The 17185-nt window shown below is 39.0% G+C and overlaps 1 protein-coding gene across 1 annotated transcript; it reads left to right on the top strand.

Moving 5' to 3' along the window:
• The first annotated feature begins 638 nt into the window (after positions 1-638).
• Positions 639-1642, top strand: LOC145095659 (uncharacterized). Its single transcript, XM_079033500.1, has 3 exons — positions 639-721; positions 826-1191; positions 1270-1642. The coding sequence occupies exons 1-3, from the start codon at positions 639-641 to the stop codon at positions 1640-1642; spliced, it is 822 nt and encodes a 273-aa protein (XP_078889626.1).
• Positions 1643-17185: the final 15543 nt, after the last annotated feature.

The following is a 17185-nucleotide window of genomic DNA, read 5'->3' as shown; positions in this document are numbered from 1 at the left end:
GACTTCAAATCGACAGAATGACATTTATGTTTTTGATATGTTTTCTGATGAGAACTCTCTTCATCGCTGCTTCTTCCCTCGAGTTCAGTCTCAACTAAATTGGTTGTGGCACAAGAGGTTATCTCATTTGATTTTCAAGAACATATCAAAGATTTTCGAGAATTATCTTGTAAGAGGAATTCCTAAGATGCAATTTTTCAAAGATAAGTTATGCTCAACATGTGAAAAGGAAATAAAATCAAGTCTTCCTTCAAGCCATATTCATGTTCTTCCATGATCAAACCACTCCATCTCCTCCACATGGATCTTTTTGGACCGGTCCTGATTAAGTCAAGAGTTGGGAAGAAATATACTCTTGTTATTGTGGACGGATTTTCAAGATTTACCTGGGTAGTCTTTTAAGAAAGAAGATTCATGCCGCTGATGAAATCATTTCACTCATTAAGTAATGGGGAGTTGTTGATGATCATATAGGCAGGCAATTACATAGTGATCATGGAACTGAATTTAGAAACTCCTCTCTGGAAGACTTTTGCTCAATCTCAGGAATTTCTCATAACTTCTCTATTGTTAGAACTCCCTAACAAAATGGAATTGCTGAAAGAAGAAACAAAACTCTCATTGAAGTTGGAAGAACTATGGCCGTTGAAGCTATTCTTCCTTTGTCATTTTGGGTTGAAGCTGTCAATACAGATGTTATAACCAAAACCGGTCTATCATTGTTAAGCGTCATGAGAAAAGTGCCTATGGGATACTTAAGGGAAGGGAATCAGACATCACTTACTTTCATATATTTGAGTGTGTTTGTTACATTTTAAATCAAAGAGATCAACGCTCTAAGTTTGAATCTAAAGCTGATGAAGGAGTGTTTCTAGGCTACTCTAGTGTATCCAAGGCTTTCAGGGTGTTCAATCTTTCAAGGCAAACTGTTGACGAAACCGCTCATGTCACTTTCCATGAAGACTCATTCATTCATGATCAGATTGATCATCCTTCATTAATTCTGAATGAACTTACTTGCAATCCTTCAGACCTTGTTCCTGATTTCTTGCCAAATGACACTCAACATGTTGTTCCCATTGTTGATCAAATTATCAACTCTCAGCCTATCTCTGAAGATCAGCTTGTCATATCAGAAGAAGTTGAGCCATCTAACCAGGAAGATTATGTTCCAAATAATACGAATGAATGGTCTAATCCTAGAATTCTTCAAGATTATCCTGAATATCAAATCATTTGAGAAGTAAATTCTGGGATTCTCACTTGTAGCAGAGCCAGCGGCAACTTCTGCATGTTTGTGATTTTTGTCTCGATGATTGAACCAAATAATGTCGCTGATGCCCTGAAAGAAGCTGTCTGGATCAAGTCTATATATGATGAGCTGAATGAATTTGAAGGTCACCGTGTGTGGACTCTTGTTCCGAATCCTCAAGGAAAAACTATCATTGACACTCGTTGGGTATTCAGAAACAAGATGGATGAAGATGGGATCATCATAAGAAACAAAGCAAGACTTGTGGCTCAAGGTTTTTGTCAACTAGAAGGGTTAGACTATGATGAAACATTTGCTCCTGTTGGTAGACTTGAAGCAATTCATTTGTTTCTTTCGTTTACTTCATTTAGGAACTTCAAAGTATATTAGATGTTAAGACTGACTTGTTACATGGAGATCTTAAAGAAGAAGTCTTTCTAAAGCAACCTCTAGGGTTTGAAAGTGAAGAGTTTCCAAATCATTTATATCGTCTAGATAAAGTTGTCTATGGTTTAAAGCAGACACCTAGAGCATGGTATGACACATTGTCGAGCTATCTTCTTGAAAGTGGATACAAACGAGGAAAGATTTACAACACTTTGTGTAACATCCCGTTTAAAATAAATAAATAATAAACCCTAAAATCTCGAGATGTATTTTATATATTTATTTTATTTTATACCTAAACCCGTAATAATTTATCAGACTGTTAGCCACAAGGAGTTAAATGTTATAATTTCTGGAATTTTGGGTCTATTTTGTAACAATTAGACTTGAAATGTAAAGAATTTCATAGAGCAGGGGTTGTTTTATGGATCTAATTTGAAAAAAAAAATTGAGGAGAGACTGAAGTGTAAAATGGATATAAGTTTGTATGAAGGAGTCGGGGCTAAATCCTGTCACCCCTCATTGCCTCCCGTTTTCTTCCTAAAACCCTAACCCTATTTTCTTAAAGATCCAGCCACCACATCGTGTTCTCTAGCTGCCACCACCCCATTCTATTGCTATTCTGATCAACCAAGACCACCATTAGACCTCTGTTGTTGGCGAAATCGTATACATTCGAAGGATCGAAATATCATGGTCGTTGTTGCTCTTCTCGGTGAAGGGACGCAACCACCACCTCTCCGCCACAAACACCCTCTTTCTCCATCTGCTTTCGTTGAGACCCGTTGTTAGCCGTCGCCGCCACCACTCAAACGACTCCTCCTTTTTTTGCTCTAGTCGTCGTCCACCGCCCCGAAGGAGGTTGTTGTGAGCACTCGTGTTTGTGTGTGTGTTTCGCATGTATGTATGTGTTATGCTATATAGCTACTTGTCATGTGCGTTTTGTTGGCTGGAAAACGAGAAGAACCACCATGGAATCCAACCATGGTGGTTGCCGTCTTGCTTCCATTTTCTGCCACCACCAGCCACCGTGTGTGTGTAATATTGTGTAAATGTGCGTGTTTTAATGGTGTGATGTCGTATGAACATTTCTTGGTCGGAGAATCGAAGAAAACCTACCACCACCACCATGAGGTGGTGGCTGCCACCGTCTGCCACCATCTTGGTGGCTATTTTGGGCATTTTTGTATTCTTTTAGTGCTAGTGTGTGTATGTATGATGTAGGAACTTTTATGTGTGCTTGGTTGTTGGATTTATCACTCGAAACTGCCACCACTGCCATGTGTGGGTGGTTGCCTCCTCGAACTGCTGCCGACCACCACTGCCCGAGGTGGTAGTGGGTGGTGCCCGACTTATTAAACACTAAATTATCTAAAATTTAACTTTAGTCTGAATGGCATGTGTTTGGGTTGGAAACCCTAATTAGGGTTTATAAAACCCTAATGTCAGGAAAACCCTAGTTTTGGAGTTTTGTCGGGACCCAGGTTAAAATTGTAATTAAACTTTAAAATTATACTCGGTAATGCCCTACGATTAACTTAATGTAGTATTTGACTTAGTGAATTAAGTGTTAGAATAGTGTCTAAGGCTGCAACTATATTAGGCAAGTATTTGACCCGATTGTGCATGGTCCTTTTGGGTTGCCTTCACCATAGCAACTTGACAGGATGATTTATTATGAGAGAATAAATATTATTAATATATTATGAGAATAATATAAAGAATAATAATATTGTTATTTGATTAATATAAGTCATAAATTAATTAGAATTAATTTGGTGACTTAAAGAGATTAATTAAATAACAGGGTATAAACTGTCAATTGTTTGATAGTTACACTTTGGGCTGTAAATCCTTCTTGGATACGGTTGGACGATTTCTAGGGCTTGGGATAAGCCATAAATCGTCCAAGGACTTATCATGGAAAGGATTTGGATTGCTTTGAGTAAAGATTATCCAACTAGGGTTTAAGGGTGAAACCCTAGGAGCCTTACAAGTATAAATAGACCCTTAGGGCAAGGGAAATCGGCACCTCTGCTAAAGCAAAGAAACCCTAGCCGATTTCTTCCCTCTCCTCTCTCTCAAATCATCCTCTTGCTAGTTGGTGTTTGTAAGCCATTAGAGGAGTGACATTTGTGACTCTAAAGCTCCAAGAACAAGAAGATCAAACAAGTGTTTCAAGGTAAGCTTCTAACTCTGATTTTGTATTGTTCTTATACTCTATTAGCCATTAGAAGTCTTGGATGCAATGCATGTTTAATTAGAGAAACCTAGATCCAAACATTAGGGTTTGCATCTGCACATAGGAATGTTCATATGGTCAAAATCCATCAGTGGTATCAGAGCCTAGATTGGTTTCTATTAAATTGATGCTGTATTGTTTGTTTCTTGCTTGCAAAATTCGAATTTTGTGTTTCTGTGTCATGAACTCGACGAGTCCCATGGTGGAATCGACGAGTTGGCCTGACTCGGCGAGTCCGAGCGTTAGGAAGGGCCAAATTCGGGATTTTTTGATATTTATCTTATGGAAACTTGCCTTTATCATATTAGATCAACCCTAATCCGATTTTTTGATATATATGACTATAATCTTGATATGTTTAAAGATATTTATCAATTAATAAAATATTTAATTTCCTTATGTGATAATTAATTAATTATTTTAATTAAATTGGTAAATTATTTTGCAAGAAATCATTAAATAAATCAAATATGGATAATTATGGAATTAATTGTTAATTAAGATTATTTGTTATTTGATCCTCCATGTTTTAAAAGTTTAAAACTTGCCCTCAAGTTTTAAAATTTATGTTTTGTGATTAAAAGTTTAATTTTGACAATTTTAAATTTCAAACCCTAGAATTTTACAAGTTTAAAAAATTCAACCCTATACTAATATAATATTACAAGATTAATATGTATATATATGTATAACTAAAATGCTAGTCTTACCGTTAGTAGGCCTCATTCACGAAGCCGATCTATAAGGTGGGTATAAGGTTGCGGCCTATAAAATGGCGCTTAATGGGTGTACACTCACACCCACCGTTTGCTTGATCGGTGGAGGGTCGTTAGCCGAACGGGTAGGATAGGGCAACCTCATCCTCTCATTAAAAGTATAATATGAAATACAAAGTAACTACATGTTTTTTTCAAAAAATTTCCCAATCTTAGTTACTTTAGGAAAAGTGAATTGATGCAATCCCATGAAATTACACTTTGCACCCTTGCTAAGAAGTTAGTGGAGCGTGTGTGGTTTACCGGCACACTAATTGGTTCTAAGAAAAGGTTGCAAAGGGTGATTCATTGTTTATCATAGTTCGATGGAGCGTGTGTGGTTTATCGGCACATCGAATAGGTGATCGTTACAATGAAGGCACCATGTGAATTTGCATGGTAATTCACACCCGCTTTGTAATCCTCGGTATCCCAATCACAAACAAGTGGGGCATATCGAGATTTAAACATGCCATTGAAATGTTTCAATGAATCTCATCTAAACCTAGGAATTCTCAAATACATTTAGAACTTAAAGTTAGGTTTTCATGGTGGAGAATTAGTGAATCGTGATTCACTTACCTTCAAATTGTTTGCATGTTAGATTACGACATCCCTTTTCTAATATGTAAATATTGATGTTGGATCTTAGCCCTAATTTTCTTATTGGGTGATAATTAGGGATTCATATTCTAATCTATCTTTGTCCTTTCTATTTGTAGATGTCAAACGCAAACAACGCTGCTACTAGTTCATTCACATTGATGAGCCTTTGTCAAAAGGTCACTTTCGATGGGACGAACTTTAGCGAATGGATAAGATACATTCGAACTATTGCTCGCTATAAGGACAAGGAGTATGTCCTCGATGAGAAGCTCAAGAAAATCAACCCTGAAATCGCTACTCCGGCTGAAATGACCGCTTTTGAAACTCACGAGTGTGATGCAACGAAGGTACATTGCATCATGATAGCCACTATGAACTTCGAATTCCAAAAGTCCTATGAGGACATGTACCCGTACGAGATGGACCAAGACTTGTTGGCGAGATACCACCAAAACGCGAGACAAGAGCGTTATGATATTTTCACTAACATAATTTCCGCTAAAATGGGTCATGGAGAGTCTCTTACCGTGCACCTGCAAAAGATGCAAAGGTATGTCGACCGTCTTCGCAAGTTGAATGTTGACTTTGGGGAAGACTTGGCGATCGACATGGTGCTTCACTCTTTGCCTCCAAGTTACAATCAATTTAGGATGACCTACCACATGAACAAAGAAGAGGTCACCCTAAGCAAGCTCCAAGGTCTCTTGAGGGTCGCTGAAAGCAATTTCAAGGACAAGTCTGTTGCACCAACTCCCAATCCACCCGCTGCTCCAATTTTGGCTATTGGACAAGGAAGGGGAAAAAAGAGGAAGGCTTCGTCTAAGAACCATCGCAAGGTTAAGTCCCGAGATGGTGCCTCTTCTAGTGGGACCAAAGTTGATCCTGCTAAACCCTGCCCTAACCCAAAGGAGGCAGAGTGCCACCACTGCCACAAGATAGGACATTGGAAGAGAAGCTGCCCAGAGTACCTGCAAGCCATCAAGGAAGGAAAGATCAAGCTGTCTTTCGCAGGTATATACACAATTAAATCTAACGTTTCATCTCATTCTATTTCTTGGGTTCTTGATACCGGTTGTGGTTACCACATTTGTTCTAATGTGTAGGGACTAAGAAGAAATAGAGACGTGGAGCATGGAAGAATAAATCTAATCATGGGGAAAAGAAGATCGTCGCCTGTGACCAAGATTGGAGTATATTCTTTAGTGCTTAGGAATGTTTTATCTTTAGATTTGAACAATTGTTGCTATTCGCCAGAAATGGCTAGAAACATCATTTCATTTCATGGTTTGTTTAGACAAGGTTTTAGATTTTATTTTAATAATGAGAATGGTTGTATTTTGGCTTATCTAAATGGTGTCTTTTATTTTGAAGCTATACCATGTAATGGAATTTATGAAACTATTATGATTGTTGATAACTTAGGAAATGATGTTTTGAACATAGATTCTTCCAATGGTATGGATAAAGCATCCTTGTGGCATTGTCGTCTTGGACATGTCAACAAGAAATGCATAGCCCAACTCCAAAAGGATGGAGTGTTGGAGTCATTCGACCTTAGGGAAGATGACACATGCGAGTCTTGTTTACTTGGAAAGATGACTAAGTCACCCTTCACAAGTACGTGTGAAAGGGGTGAGGGTCTATTGGACCTAATACATACCGATGTATGTGGATTATTTAGATCAACCACGAAGGATGGGAACCGCTTCTATGTGACTTTTACCGATGACTATAGTAGATATGGGTATATCTACTTAATCAAACAAAAGTCAGAAACTTTTGAAAAGTTCAAAGAGTTCAAGAATGAAGTGGAGAATCAATTGGGCAGGAAAATCAAGATGCTTCGATCCGATCGAGTAGGAGAGTACCTATGTCTTGAATTCCACGATTATCGCAAGGAGTGTGGAATAGTTTCACAATTGACGCCACCTAGGACACCACAATTGAATGGTGTGGCAGAAAGGCGTAATCGAACCTTGTTGGACATGGTTCGCTCTATGATGAGTCGTGCTTCACTATCAATCTCTTTTTGGGGGTATGCCTTAGAGACTGCCGCCCATATCCTTAACCGAGTCCCTACTAAGAAGGTTGCCAAAACACCTCACGAGATGTGGACAGGGAAAGATCCCTCGTTGGCACATATCAAGGTTTGGGGTTGCAAGGCTTTCGTAAGACGAGATACTCACGACAAGCTCGAACCTCGTAGTGAGCGATGTATTTTCATCAGCTACCCGCAGAAATCCTTTGGATATCTCTTCTATTGACCGAAGGACAATGTTGTCTTCGTTGCGAGGAGAGGAGTTTTCCGAGAGCGAGAACTCATAAGCCAAGGAGACAGTGGGAGACAAATCGAGCTTGAAGAGATTCAAGAATCGATAGATGAAGGAACCTCTACCACTGGCACTCAACCCGAGGAGGAAACTCCGGTTGAACCAATTGACGAGTCCTTACCTCTTAGACGTTCCAAAAGAGTTAGAGTTCAACCCCAGTTTTATGGTTTTCATATTACTACCGAAGGGGACATGTATATTAGTGATGGTACACTAATAAACCTTGATGAACCTAATAGCTATAAGGAAGCCATGGCAGGCCCAGAGTTTGCGAAATGGAAAGAGATAATGGATAGCGAGATCCAATCCATGTACGATAACCAAGTTTGGAATTTGGTTGATAATGTGCCCGGACGTAAGACCGTTGGGTGCAAATGGATCTTCAAGAAGAAGACCGACGTGGATGGAAACGTACACACATATAAAGCGCGATTGGTCGCGAAGGGCTTTACTCAAACTCCCGGAGTTGACTATGATGAGACCTTCTCACCAGTTGTGAAGATAAAATCTATTAGAGTGATGCTAGCGATTGCCACATTTCATGATTATGAGATTTGGCAAATGGATGTCAAGACCGCTTTCATTAACGTAATGTTGGCTGAGGATGTTTACATGGATCAGCCAGAGGGGTTTGTGGATCCAAAGCATCCGAATAGAGTGTGTAAGCTTGAGAAGTCCATTTATGGACTTAAGCAAGCATCTCGCAGATGGAATCTTTGCTTCGATGAGAAAGTCAAAGAGTTTGGATCTGTATGAAGCGAAGATGAATCATGTGTATATGTCAAAGCCAGTGAGAGCATAGTTAGCTTTCTCGTTTTGTATGTCGATGACATACTACTCATAGGAAACGACATCCCGACTCTGCAGGAGGTTAAGTCCTGGCTCGGGAAGTGCTTCGCTACGAAGGACCTCGGAGAGGCTTCCTATATTTTGGGAATAAGGATAGTGAGGGAAAGATGTAAGAGACTAATAGGACTTAGCCAGAACACTTACTTAGAGAAGGTACTAAAACGTTTTAGTATGGAAAACTCGAAGAAAGGAGAATTACCAATACAAAGTAATGCCAAGTTGAGTAAGACTCAAAGCCCGAGTACCGAAGCTGAAATAGCATAAATGAGCCGAGTACCATACACTTCCGCAGTTGGCTCAATCATGTATGCTATGACTTGTACTCGCCCTGTTGTAGCCTTTGCTTTGAGCATGGTTAGCAGATATCAAGGGAACCCTAGCAGAGCCCATTGGATTGCGGTTAAGAATATCCTTAAGTACCTTCAGAGGACGAAGCCATGGTTCTTAGTCCTCGGAGGGAGTAATGACTTGAAGGTGCGAGGGTATAGTGACGCCAGCTTTCAGACCGACAGGGACAACTACCGTTCGCAGTCGGGATGGGTCTTTACCCTAAATGGAGGAGCATTAACTTGGAAAAGTTCCAAGCAGGAAACCGTAGCTGATTCAACGTCCGAATCAGAGTACATTGCAGCGAGCGAAGCGTCGAAGGAGTCGATATGGTTGAAGAACTTCATTGGTGATCTTGGAGTTGTACCCGCCATAAAGGAGCCCATGGAGATTTTCTGTGATAATGAAGGAGCGGTTGCCTTGACCAAAGAACCGATAGATCATGGTAGATCTCGACATATCGACAGAAAATATCACTTTATTAGACATCGTGTAGAAGAAGGACAACTCGTAGTGAAGAGGATATCATCAGAAGATAACCCAGCAGATCCGCTTACGAAGGGACTGAGTAGGGTCAAGCACTTGCAGCATGCTAGGAGTATTGGGCTGAAGGATGATATTAGCATAGATTAGATAGTAGCAGAAACGTGTAATAGATAAATGTAATTGACATTTGATGATTAAATAATAGAGTATTATTTATAAGTAAAGTTACTATCTTATGTTAATTATTTAACTATTGTTTCATTTTGCATGTTTTGACTTCCAGAATAATTGAATTTATTAAGAATAATCGAATTATTCAAATTGTCCACAGTCGTTCATATGTTGGAAGTAGATATGAATGAAGATTGTCATGAATCGGTGTGTAGATTGTCTAAATGGTATTAGACATAGCAAAGGGTTGCTGCAACGTTCATGAGTGCTTATGAACTAGTTTTGAGCATTGGAACAAACCTGCGCTTGCTGGAATTACCTTATGGAATGTGATATAAAAGGGTGATCGCAAGACGGTAATATCATATAGTCTTAAAACCTAGATATATGGATTGTTATTTGTTAATTGGTTGTACATTGATAATGCGAAAACGCATCAGTAACTCGGTGTTATAAAACGCATTGTTATGTATAGTTGATTAATGAATAAGTAAATGCATATAAGTCGAAGTTTATCTGTTACTTTTATCCCAAGAGGGTAAAAGCGATATCTTGGCCGCTCGATGATTTGATTTGACTTATGTGCCGGGCCCGGTCACAACTGAATTGATGTGTTCAATTAAGTTCTATGCCGAATGAATCGGAGATCGAGAAACCAAATGCTAGACAAATTATTCCATAGAATTGTTGGCATGATATCTAACAGAGGACTGTACGATCCCTTATCTAAAGGACGAGATTGATTAGATCATAGTTTGACAGCGTCTTTGAGAGCTATGATTGCAAATCGAATTGTACTTGTGCATATAGTTACTAGACTTATCCAAGTGGGAGACTGTTGGAATAGTGTCTAAGGCTGCAACTATATTAGGCAAGTATTTGACCCGATTGTGCATGGTCCTTTTGGGTTACCTTCACCATAGCAACTTGACAGGATGATTTATTATGAGAGAATAAATATTATTAATATATTATGCGAATAATATAAAGAATAATAATATTGTTATTTGATTAATATAAGTCATAAATTAATTAGAATTAATTTGGTGACTTAAAGAGATTAATTAAATAAGAGGGTATAAACTGTCAATTGTTTGATAGTTACACTTTGGGCTGTAAATCCTTCTTAGATACGGTTGGACGATTTCTAGGGATTGGGATAAGCCATAAATCATCCAAGGACTTATCATGGAAAGGATTTGGATTGCTTTGAGTAAAGATTATCCAACTAGGGTTTAAGGGTGAAACCCTAGGAGCCTTACAAGTATAGATAGACCCTTAGGGCAAGGGAAATTGGCACCTCTGCTAAAGCAAAGAAACCCTGGCCGATTTCTTCCCTCTCCTCTCTCTCAAATCATCCTCTTGCTAGTTGGTGTTTGTAAGCCATTAGAGGAGTGACATTTGTGACTCTAAAGCTCCAAGAACAAGAAGATCAAACAAGTGTTTCAAGGTAAGCTTCTAACTCTGATTTTGTATTGTTCTTATACTCTATTAGCCATTAGAAGTCTTGGATGCAATGCATGTTTAATTAGAGAAACCTAGATCCAAGCATTAGGGTTTGCATGTGCACATAGGAATGTTCATATGGTCAAAACCCATCATTAAGTCCTTAAGGGGTTAAGTGTGGAACACTAACCCTAGTAATGATTTTATGTGGAAAACCCTAGAATCGTGGAGCTCTATTTTGGACAATGATCAGGCGCGTATTTGGGATATTGGTTGGATTATTATTACACTCGAGAATGACTAAGTCAAACCTTAATCATCTCGACCCTTAGGTGATTAAGTCCTTAATGAGTTAAGTGTTCTTACTTAACCCTAATCGTCATTTTATATGGAAACCTAATCGTCATTTCAAGTAAAATAGTCACCGTTGCAATTGATTATGACATGTGATCGGGTATTGACTCTAGTATCTTCATGTAGGTGATTGGAAGTGAGTTGAAGAAGGTAGAGTTCTTCATTGCTATAATGGTCACCTATGCACATATCAAGGTGATTTTGCATCACTGTACCCATGGGTCAAAGGCACCAATGCCGACCCACTAGTTTTGGTTATCTGTTAGCAGAGGGATGCCTTAGGGACTATATATAGTCGTGTAGGATAGACTGAGGCTCTTGATCTAAGCTCTCTTACATGTTCCTTATTTGGTTGTGGTTGTTGAGTAGGATCACATGTTCGGGTGACTATCTTACCTCTGAGAATATACGGCCATGCATTTCTTGGATTTTTGACATTTAGTATGTTTTAGTGATCTGTTAGATCTGTGTTCTGGCATCGAGTATGTTGCTATGTTGTAGTGATCTGCTAGATCGGTGCCCTGGTATCGAGTATGTTGTTATGTTGTAGTGATATGTTAGATCTATCTCATGGTATTGAGTATGTTACTTTGATGTAATAATCTATAGAACTGTGTGTTATTTATTCTTGTTGGTTGTCATATATGGAATGCCCTTAGGGATTGTGTGTAGTCATGTAGGATAGCCTGAGAACTCTTGGTCAAGGCTCTCTTGCTTGTTCCTTGTTTGGTTGTGGTTGTAGAGTAGGATCATCTGTTTGGGTGGCTATCTCACCTCTGGTTACTTATGGTTATGTATTCTATGGAGGTTAGATGGTAGAGGGACTTTATGTTATGAGAGGACTAGTAGGCGGTAGTGAGTTGTATGATTGTTGTTTGCTTGTATTGTATGCCTACTTGATCCTGATTTTTTATATGTTGACATGATGTGTTTGGTTTGGATTAAGGTGGTCCTACTTTATGTTGTAAACCAAGATACCCGGTGCGGGTCGGTTGTAAGCCTTAGGCATGGAGGCTCAATAAGTGCGGTAGGTGTCACACCCCCAAACCAGGACAGCGGAAACATCCGGGGGTGGATGACGTCATTGTATAGTATCATCACAATTGAATATAGATGGACATAGCAACCCACACAACATACATTAAGAGATACCAACATACATAGTTTACATATTGTATTTTTTCATCAATTACACAAAAGTGACATAAAGTAAGAAATTCCAAAATGCAGCAAATTCAGTTCTTAGGTACCTGTTTATTGGTTCCCTGAGAATACAAGTCATTTTGAAAATCGTCAACATTGAATGTTGGTGAGTTCATAAGCATATTTGTATGAAAAGATTTGTAACATATTTAATTGTAATAATTTGTATGACTCCAGAAAATCCGATATTTTCTATGAACATTGTTTGTAAGTCTCGTTCCAAAACTGTGAATATATGAATGCATGTCCTTTGTTTTCTTTTGTTTGTAAATGTAAAGCGTATGTTCCCAGAAAATCCAATATTTTTGTTGTATGTAAAATTGTGGTCTTAAACCCTAGACCAGTAGTGGAAACAATAGTGTACCGAGAGGAAAAATGCAATTTCATTTTATAAAATCGGTAAAGTGTAAGCTTTCGATAAATCAAGATAGTATTGTTAATCCCTAAGTGAGTTATTATAACCAGCTTGATGTCACTGTTATGCATGTACGACATTCTTCAGGCATCGGAATAGGTAAGATATTTGTCACCCTAGACTGGCTCCATCTAGCTGTAGCGAACAGCTCAGGTGTGGGGGTGTGAATCCCCATATAGATTTATACACAACCATCTTGCTCTCCCTCTAGGAGACTCTAGTTATAATACAAGACTTAGAATGTACACTAGGGAGATACGGTGAAGATAGTGTCTTACTAGAGCCTTAACGTATTTACGCGAACTTTGACTTCCATGTTGAATAATGAGATGGCATTACTAATGTGAATTTATGACTGAATTTTTATGACACGCGTTTTACAGATTTTATGACATACAGTTTATTACTCATGCTTTAAAAGCTTTATGATAGGCGGATTATGACACGCGAATTTTTGTGTCATAAATTCTGTTTTGTATACCATTTTGGTTAAATTATTTATAATACTTTTTATAAATAATCATTAGTGAACATGTCTAATTGTAACATATGTTGTGAAAATAGCATAATGTCTTAGGTTTTAAGCCATCAAAATAGTGACGACATAGTTACGACTATTTTACTAATAAAATTATTTTTAGCAAAATATCAAGCTTTGTAGTTTGTTTAATACACCATAACCGGTTTGAAAGTTTTGTAACACAAAATATTCTATTTTTCCTTGACTCTAATAAGCCACAAGTTTTACAAAAACACATATAATAACCTTAAGATTTATTATATTCAAATATTTGTGTAAAGTATAAAAGTTGAAAATGAATATGACCAAGAGTTAAACATGTTTGGGCATAACACTAATATTTTCGCCATTTTTGAGTGTACAATCATGACCACGAAACTTCTATATCACAAAGATGTTATCAACATTCTCACAATTTTAACACATGTTAAGAACCTAAGAACTTGTTCCATTTTCAACCCATAACTATGATGCATGAAAATGCAATTATCAAAAGGATAAACGAGACTTGACTTGTATTCCCCCCCCCCCCCCCCCAAGAAAAAAAAAGTATGAAAGACACAAAAAGATGCGGGGTATGAAGCTCACCTTGTTGATTTCGTGATTTGTAGGAAGGAGAAGAAAGTAGTTTTCAAGCCAAGCTTGAGTCTTGGAGAGATTCTCGAAAAGGTTGATGTTTCTAAGAAGCTACACACGAAAGTGTTGTGTAAACATGGATTTTTAGCTTGAAGTGGTGCAAAAATACTTGAAGTTTACAAGAATACTTACCAATTTATGATGAGTTTTTGGAGAAAAACCCTTGAAGATGGCACACAAGAAATGAGAGAGAGAGAGAGAGAGAGAGAGAGAGAGAGAGAGATGGGTGGAATTCTTGAGAGTTAAGTGAGTGGGAAACTTTTTAGTGTATGTGAGGGTGTTTGCGGCCGAAGACACCTTAAATGGGGGGAATTGGTTGACTTTTTGTTATTTGGTGGGTAATTAACCTAGAAGTATGGTGGTCATTAGTATCGTTGTATGGATACATGATGGTTAATTACATTGAGGTTTGTGGGATATAAGTGAGGTATCATCCTTTTTGGTATTTCCTTTTCTCTTTTTTTTGTCTTGGCTCCCAACCAAAATCCTAGGAGGTTTTCAGCCTTAGAGGCTTCTCAAAGGGTTTTCGGTTTTAGGGTGGCCGAAAACACCTTATATTCTCAACTGGGTTTTCGGTTTGGAGTGTGTATGAGCTTTTGGACTTAATTGGGCCCAGTAGGAGAGTTTTCGGTCCAATAAGGCCCAAAGGAAATGGGTTTTCGGCCTAGAGTTTTTGGGCTGAGAATTCTTGGGTCAAGGCCCAAAATTGATTGGGTTTAACTATTGGATCAAGTTTTGGTCTTGCATGAGGCTACTTCAGCTTGATTCTAAATGTAAGTTCATATGTATTTAAATAATAATGTAGTTTCAATTTCACTAATTTGATGTTGCATGGTTACATGGAGGAAATTGCTTTGTACATGAATCGCTATTTCAACCCTAAATTTGCTAGTTGTGACATCATCCCCCCGTTAGAAGGAATTTCGTCCCGAAATTCATTCTAAACTAGACTTCAAGAACTAGGGAAAAGATAGGGGTACTTCTGCATCATTTGGTCTTCGCGTTTTCAGGTGTACTCCGGTCCTCGCTTCGCACTCCATCGTACCTTTACAATGCGAATGCGGCTTTGCTTTGTTCGTTTCACTTCTCTATCCATAATTTCAACCGGTTCATTAACGAAATGGAGATTTTCATTCACCTCAATTTCATCAAGCGGGACAATGAGAGTCTCATCAGATAAGCATTTCTTCAGGTTTGACACATGAAATACAAAGTGTATATTGTTGAGTTCTGGTGGAAACTGTAGCTTGTAAGCCACCAGACCAATCCTGGCAAGGATTTTGAATGGTCCGATGTATCTTGGTTCAATTTTACACGATTATCAAAGCGTACCATCCCTTTCCAAGGAGAGACATTTAGCAATATGCGATCACCCACTTCAAATTCCAAAGGCTTTCGTGTTTTATCCGCGTAGCTCTTTTGTCTGTCCTTGGACGCTTTTAGTCGTTCCTTAATCTAGACAATCTTCTCAGTTGTTTCTCTGATGATTTCAAGACCGGTTAGAGTGTTGTTGGCTACCAGTCCCTTTTCCAATTGTGTGTCTCCTACCTCCTCCCAACAGAGAGGTGATCTGCATTTTTGTCCATATATGGCCTCGAAGGGAGCGACCTTGATGCTCGTGTGATAGATATTGTTGTACAAGAATTCAGTCAGTGGCAAGTGGACATCCCATGCCTTTACGAAGTCTATCACACATGCCCTTATCATATCTTCTAAGGTTTGGATGATCCTCTCACTATGTCCATCTGTTTGGGGATGGTAGGCGATGCTCATATCGAGCTGGGTCCCCAATGACCTCTGAAGTGATTGCCAAAATCACAATGTAAATCTGCTATCTCTGTTAGAGATAATATATTTTGGCACGCCATGCAGTCGCACAACCTCCTTTATGTACATTCGGGTCATCTTTTCCATTTTATATGTTTCCTTTATTGGCAGGAAATGGGTGGATTTGGGCAACTGATCAACAATCTCCCAGATGGCATCTAGTCTGTCTGCCGTCTTGGGCAATTTGGTTATAAAATCCATTGTTATTCACTCCCATTTCCACTCGGGTATCTCCGGTTGTTGTAGGAGACTCGAGGGTTTTTGATACTCTACCTTAACCTTAGCACAAGTAAGGCACTTGCCCACGTAGGTAGGAATTTCGGCTTTCATATTCGACCACCAATAATGTTGTTTGAGATCCAAATACATTTTGTCGAAACCCGGATGGACGGAGTACTTTGTCTTGTGTGCTTCATTCTTGACCACGTCTCTGAACCCACCAAATTTTGGGGTCCAAATCCGGTCCATGAGGTAGTAGGCTCCGTCCTCTTTGATCGTAAGATTCTTGTCCATCCCACACAATGCTTCGGTTGCGATTTTTTTCAGCTTCAAGGCTTCCAGTTGATCCTCCTTGATTTGTGAAGACAAGTGAGAGTGGACGGTCATTGATAGCGTTCTTACTCGACGACCCGAGTACTCTTTCTGGCTCAGGGCATCAGCCACCACATTGGCTTTTCCCGGATGGTTCAGATCTCGCACTCATAATCGTTCAGCAACTCGACCCATCGTCACTGTCTCATGTTTAGTTCCTTCTGGTTTAGGATATGTTGGAGGCTTTTGTGATCTATGAAGATGGTGCACTTTGTACGATAAAGGTAGTGACTCCAAATCTTTAGCGCAAACACGATTGCTCCCAACTCCAAGTCATGTGTGGTATAGTTCACTTCATGGGTCTTTAGTTTCCTTGACACATAGGCTATAACCTTTCCGCACTGCATAAGTACACAGCCTAATCCTTGATTGGATGTGTCTCAATAAACCACGAAGTCTTCTGTCCCTTCTGGCAGAGACAAGACAGGGGGCTGCATAAATCTTGTTTCAAAGTTTGGAAAGCAACCTCTTGTTTCTTCTCCCAGGTAAAGGGTACACCCTTTTGGGTTAAAGCGGTAAGCGGCTTGGCGATTTTTGAGAAATTATGTATGAACGTCCTGTAGTAACCAGCGAGGCCTAAGAATTGTCAGATCTCTATTGGGTTTCTTGGGGTTGCCCAACCTTCAATTGTTTTGATCTTGGAAGGGTGCACATGTATCCCCTCCCTACTGACTACGTGATCCATAAAATCTACCCTACGAATCCAAAACTTGCACTTGGAGAATTTCCCATACAACTTCTCCGCTCTGAACGTTTCTAGAACCTACCACAGATGTTGACTGTGTTCT

This window comes from Lactuca serriola, chromosome 3 (genome assembly GCF_051521515.1).
Source record: "Lactuca serriola cultivar US96UC23 chromosome 3, Lser_US96UC23_V15, whole genome shotgun sequence".
NCBI lineage: Eukaryota > Viridiplantae > Streptophyta > Magnoliopsida > Asterales > Asteraceae > Lactuca > Lactuca serriola.
This window is presented reverse-complemented; position numbering and strand designations above follow the sequence as displayed.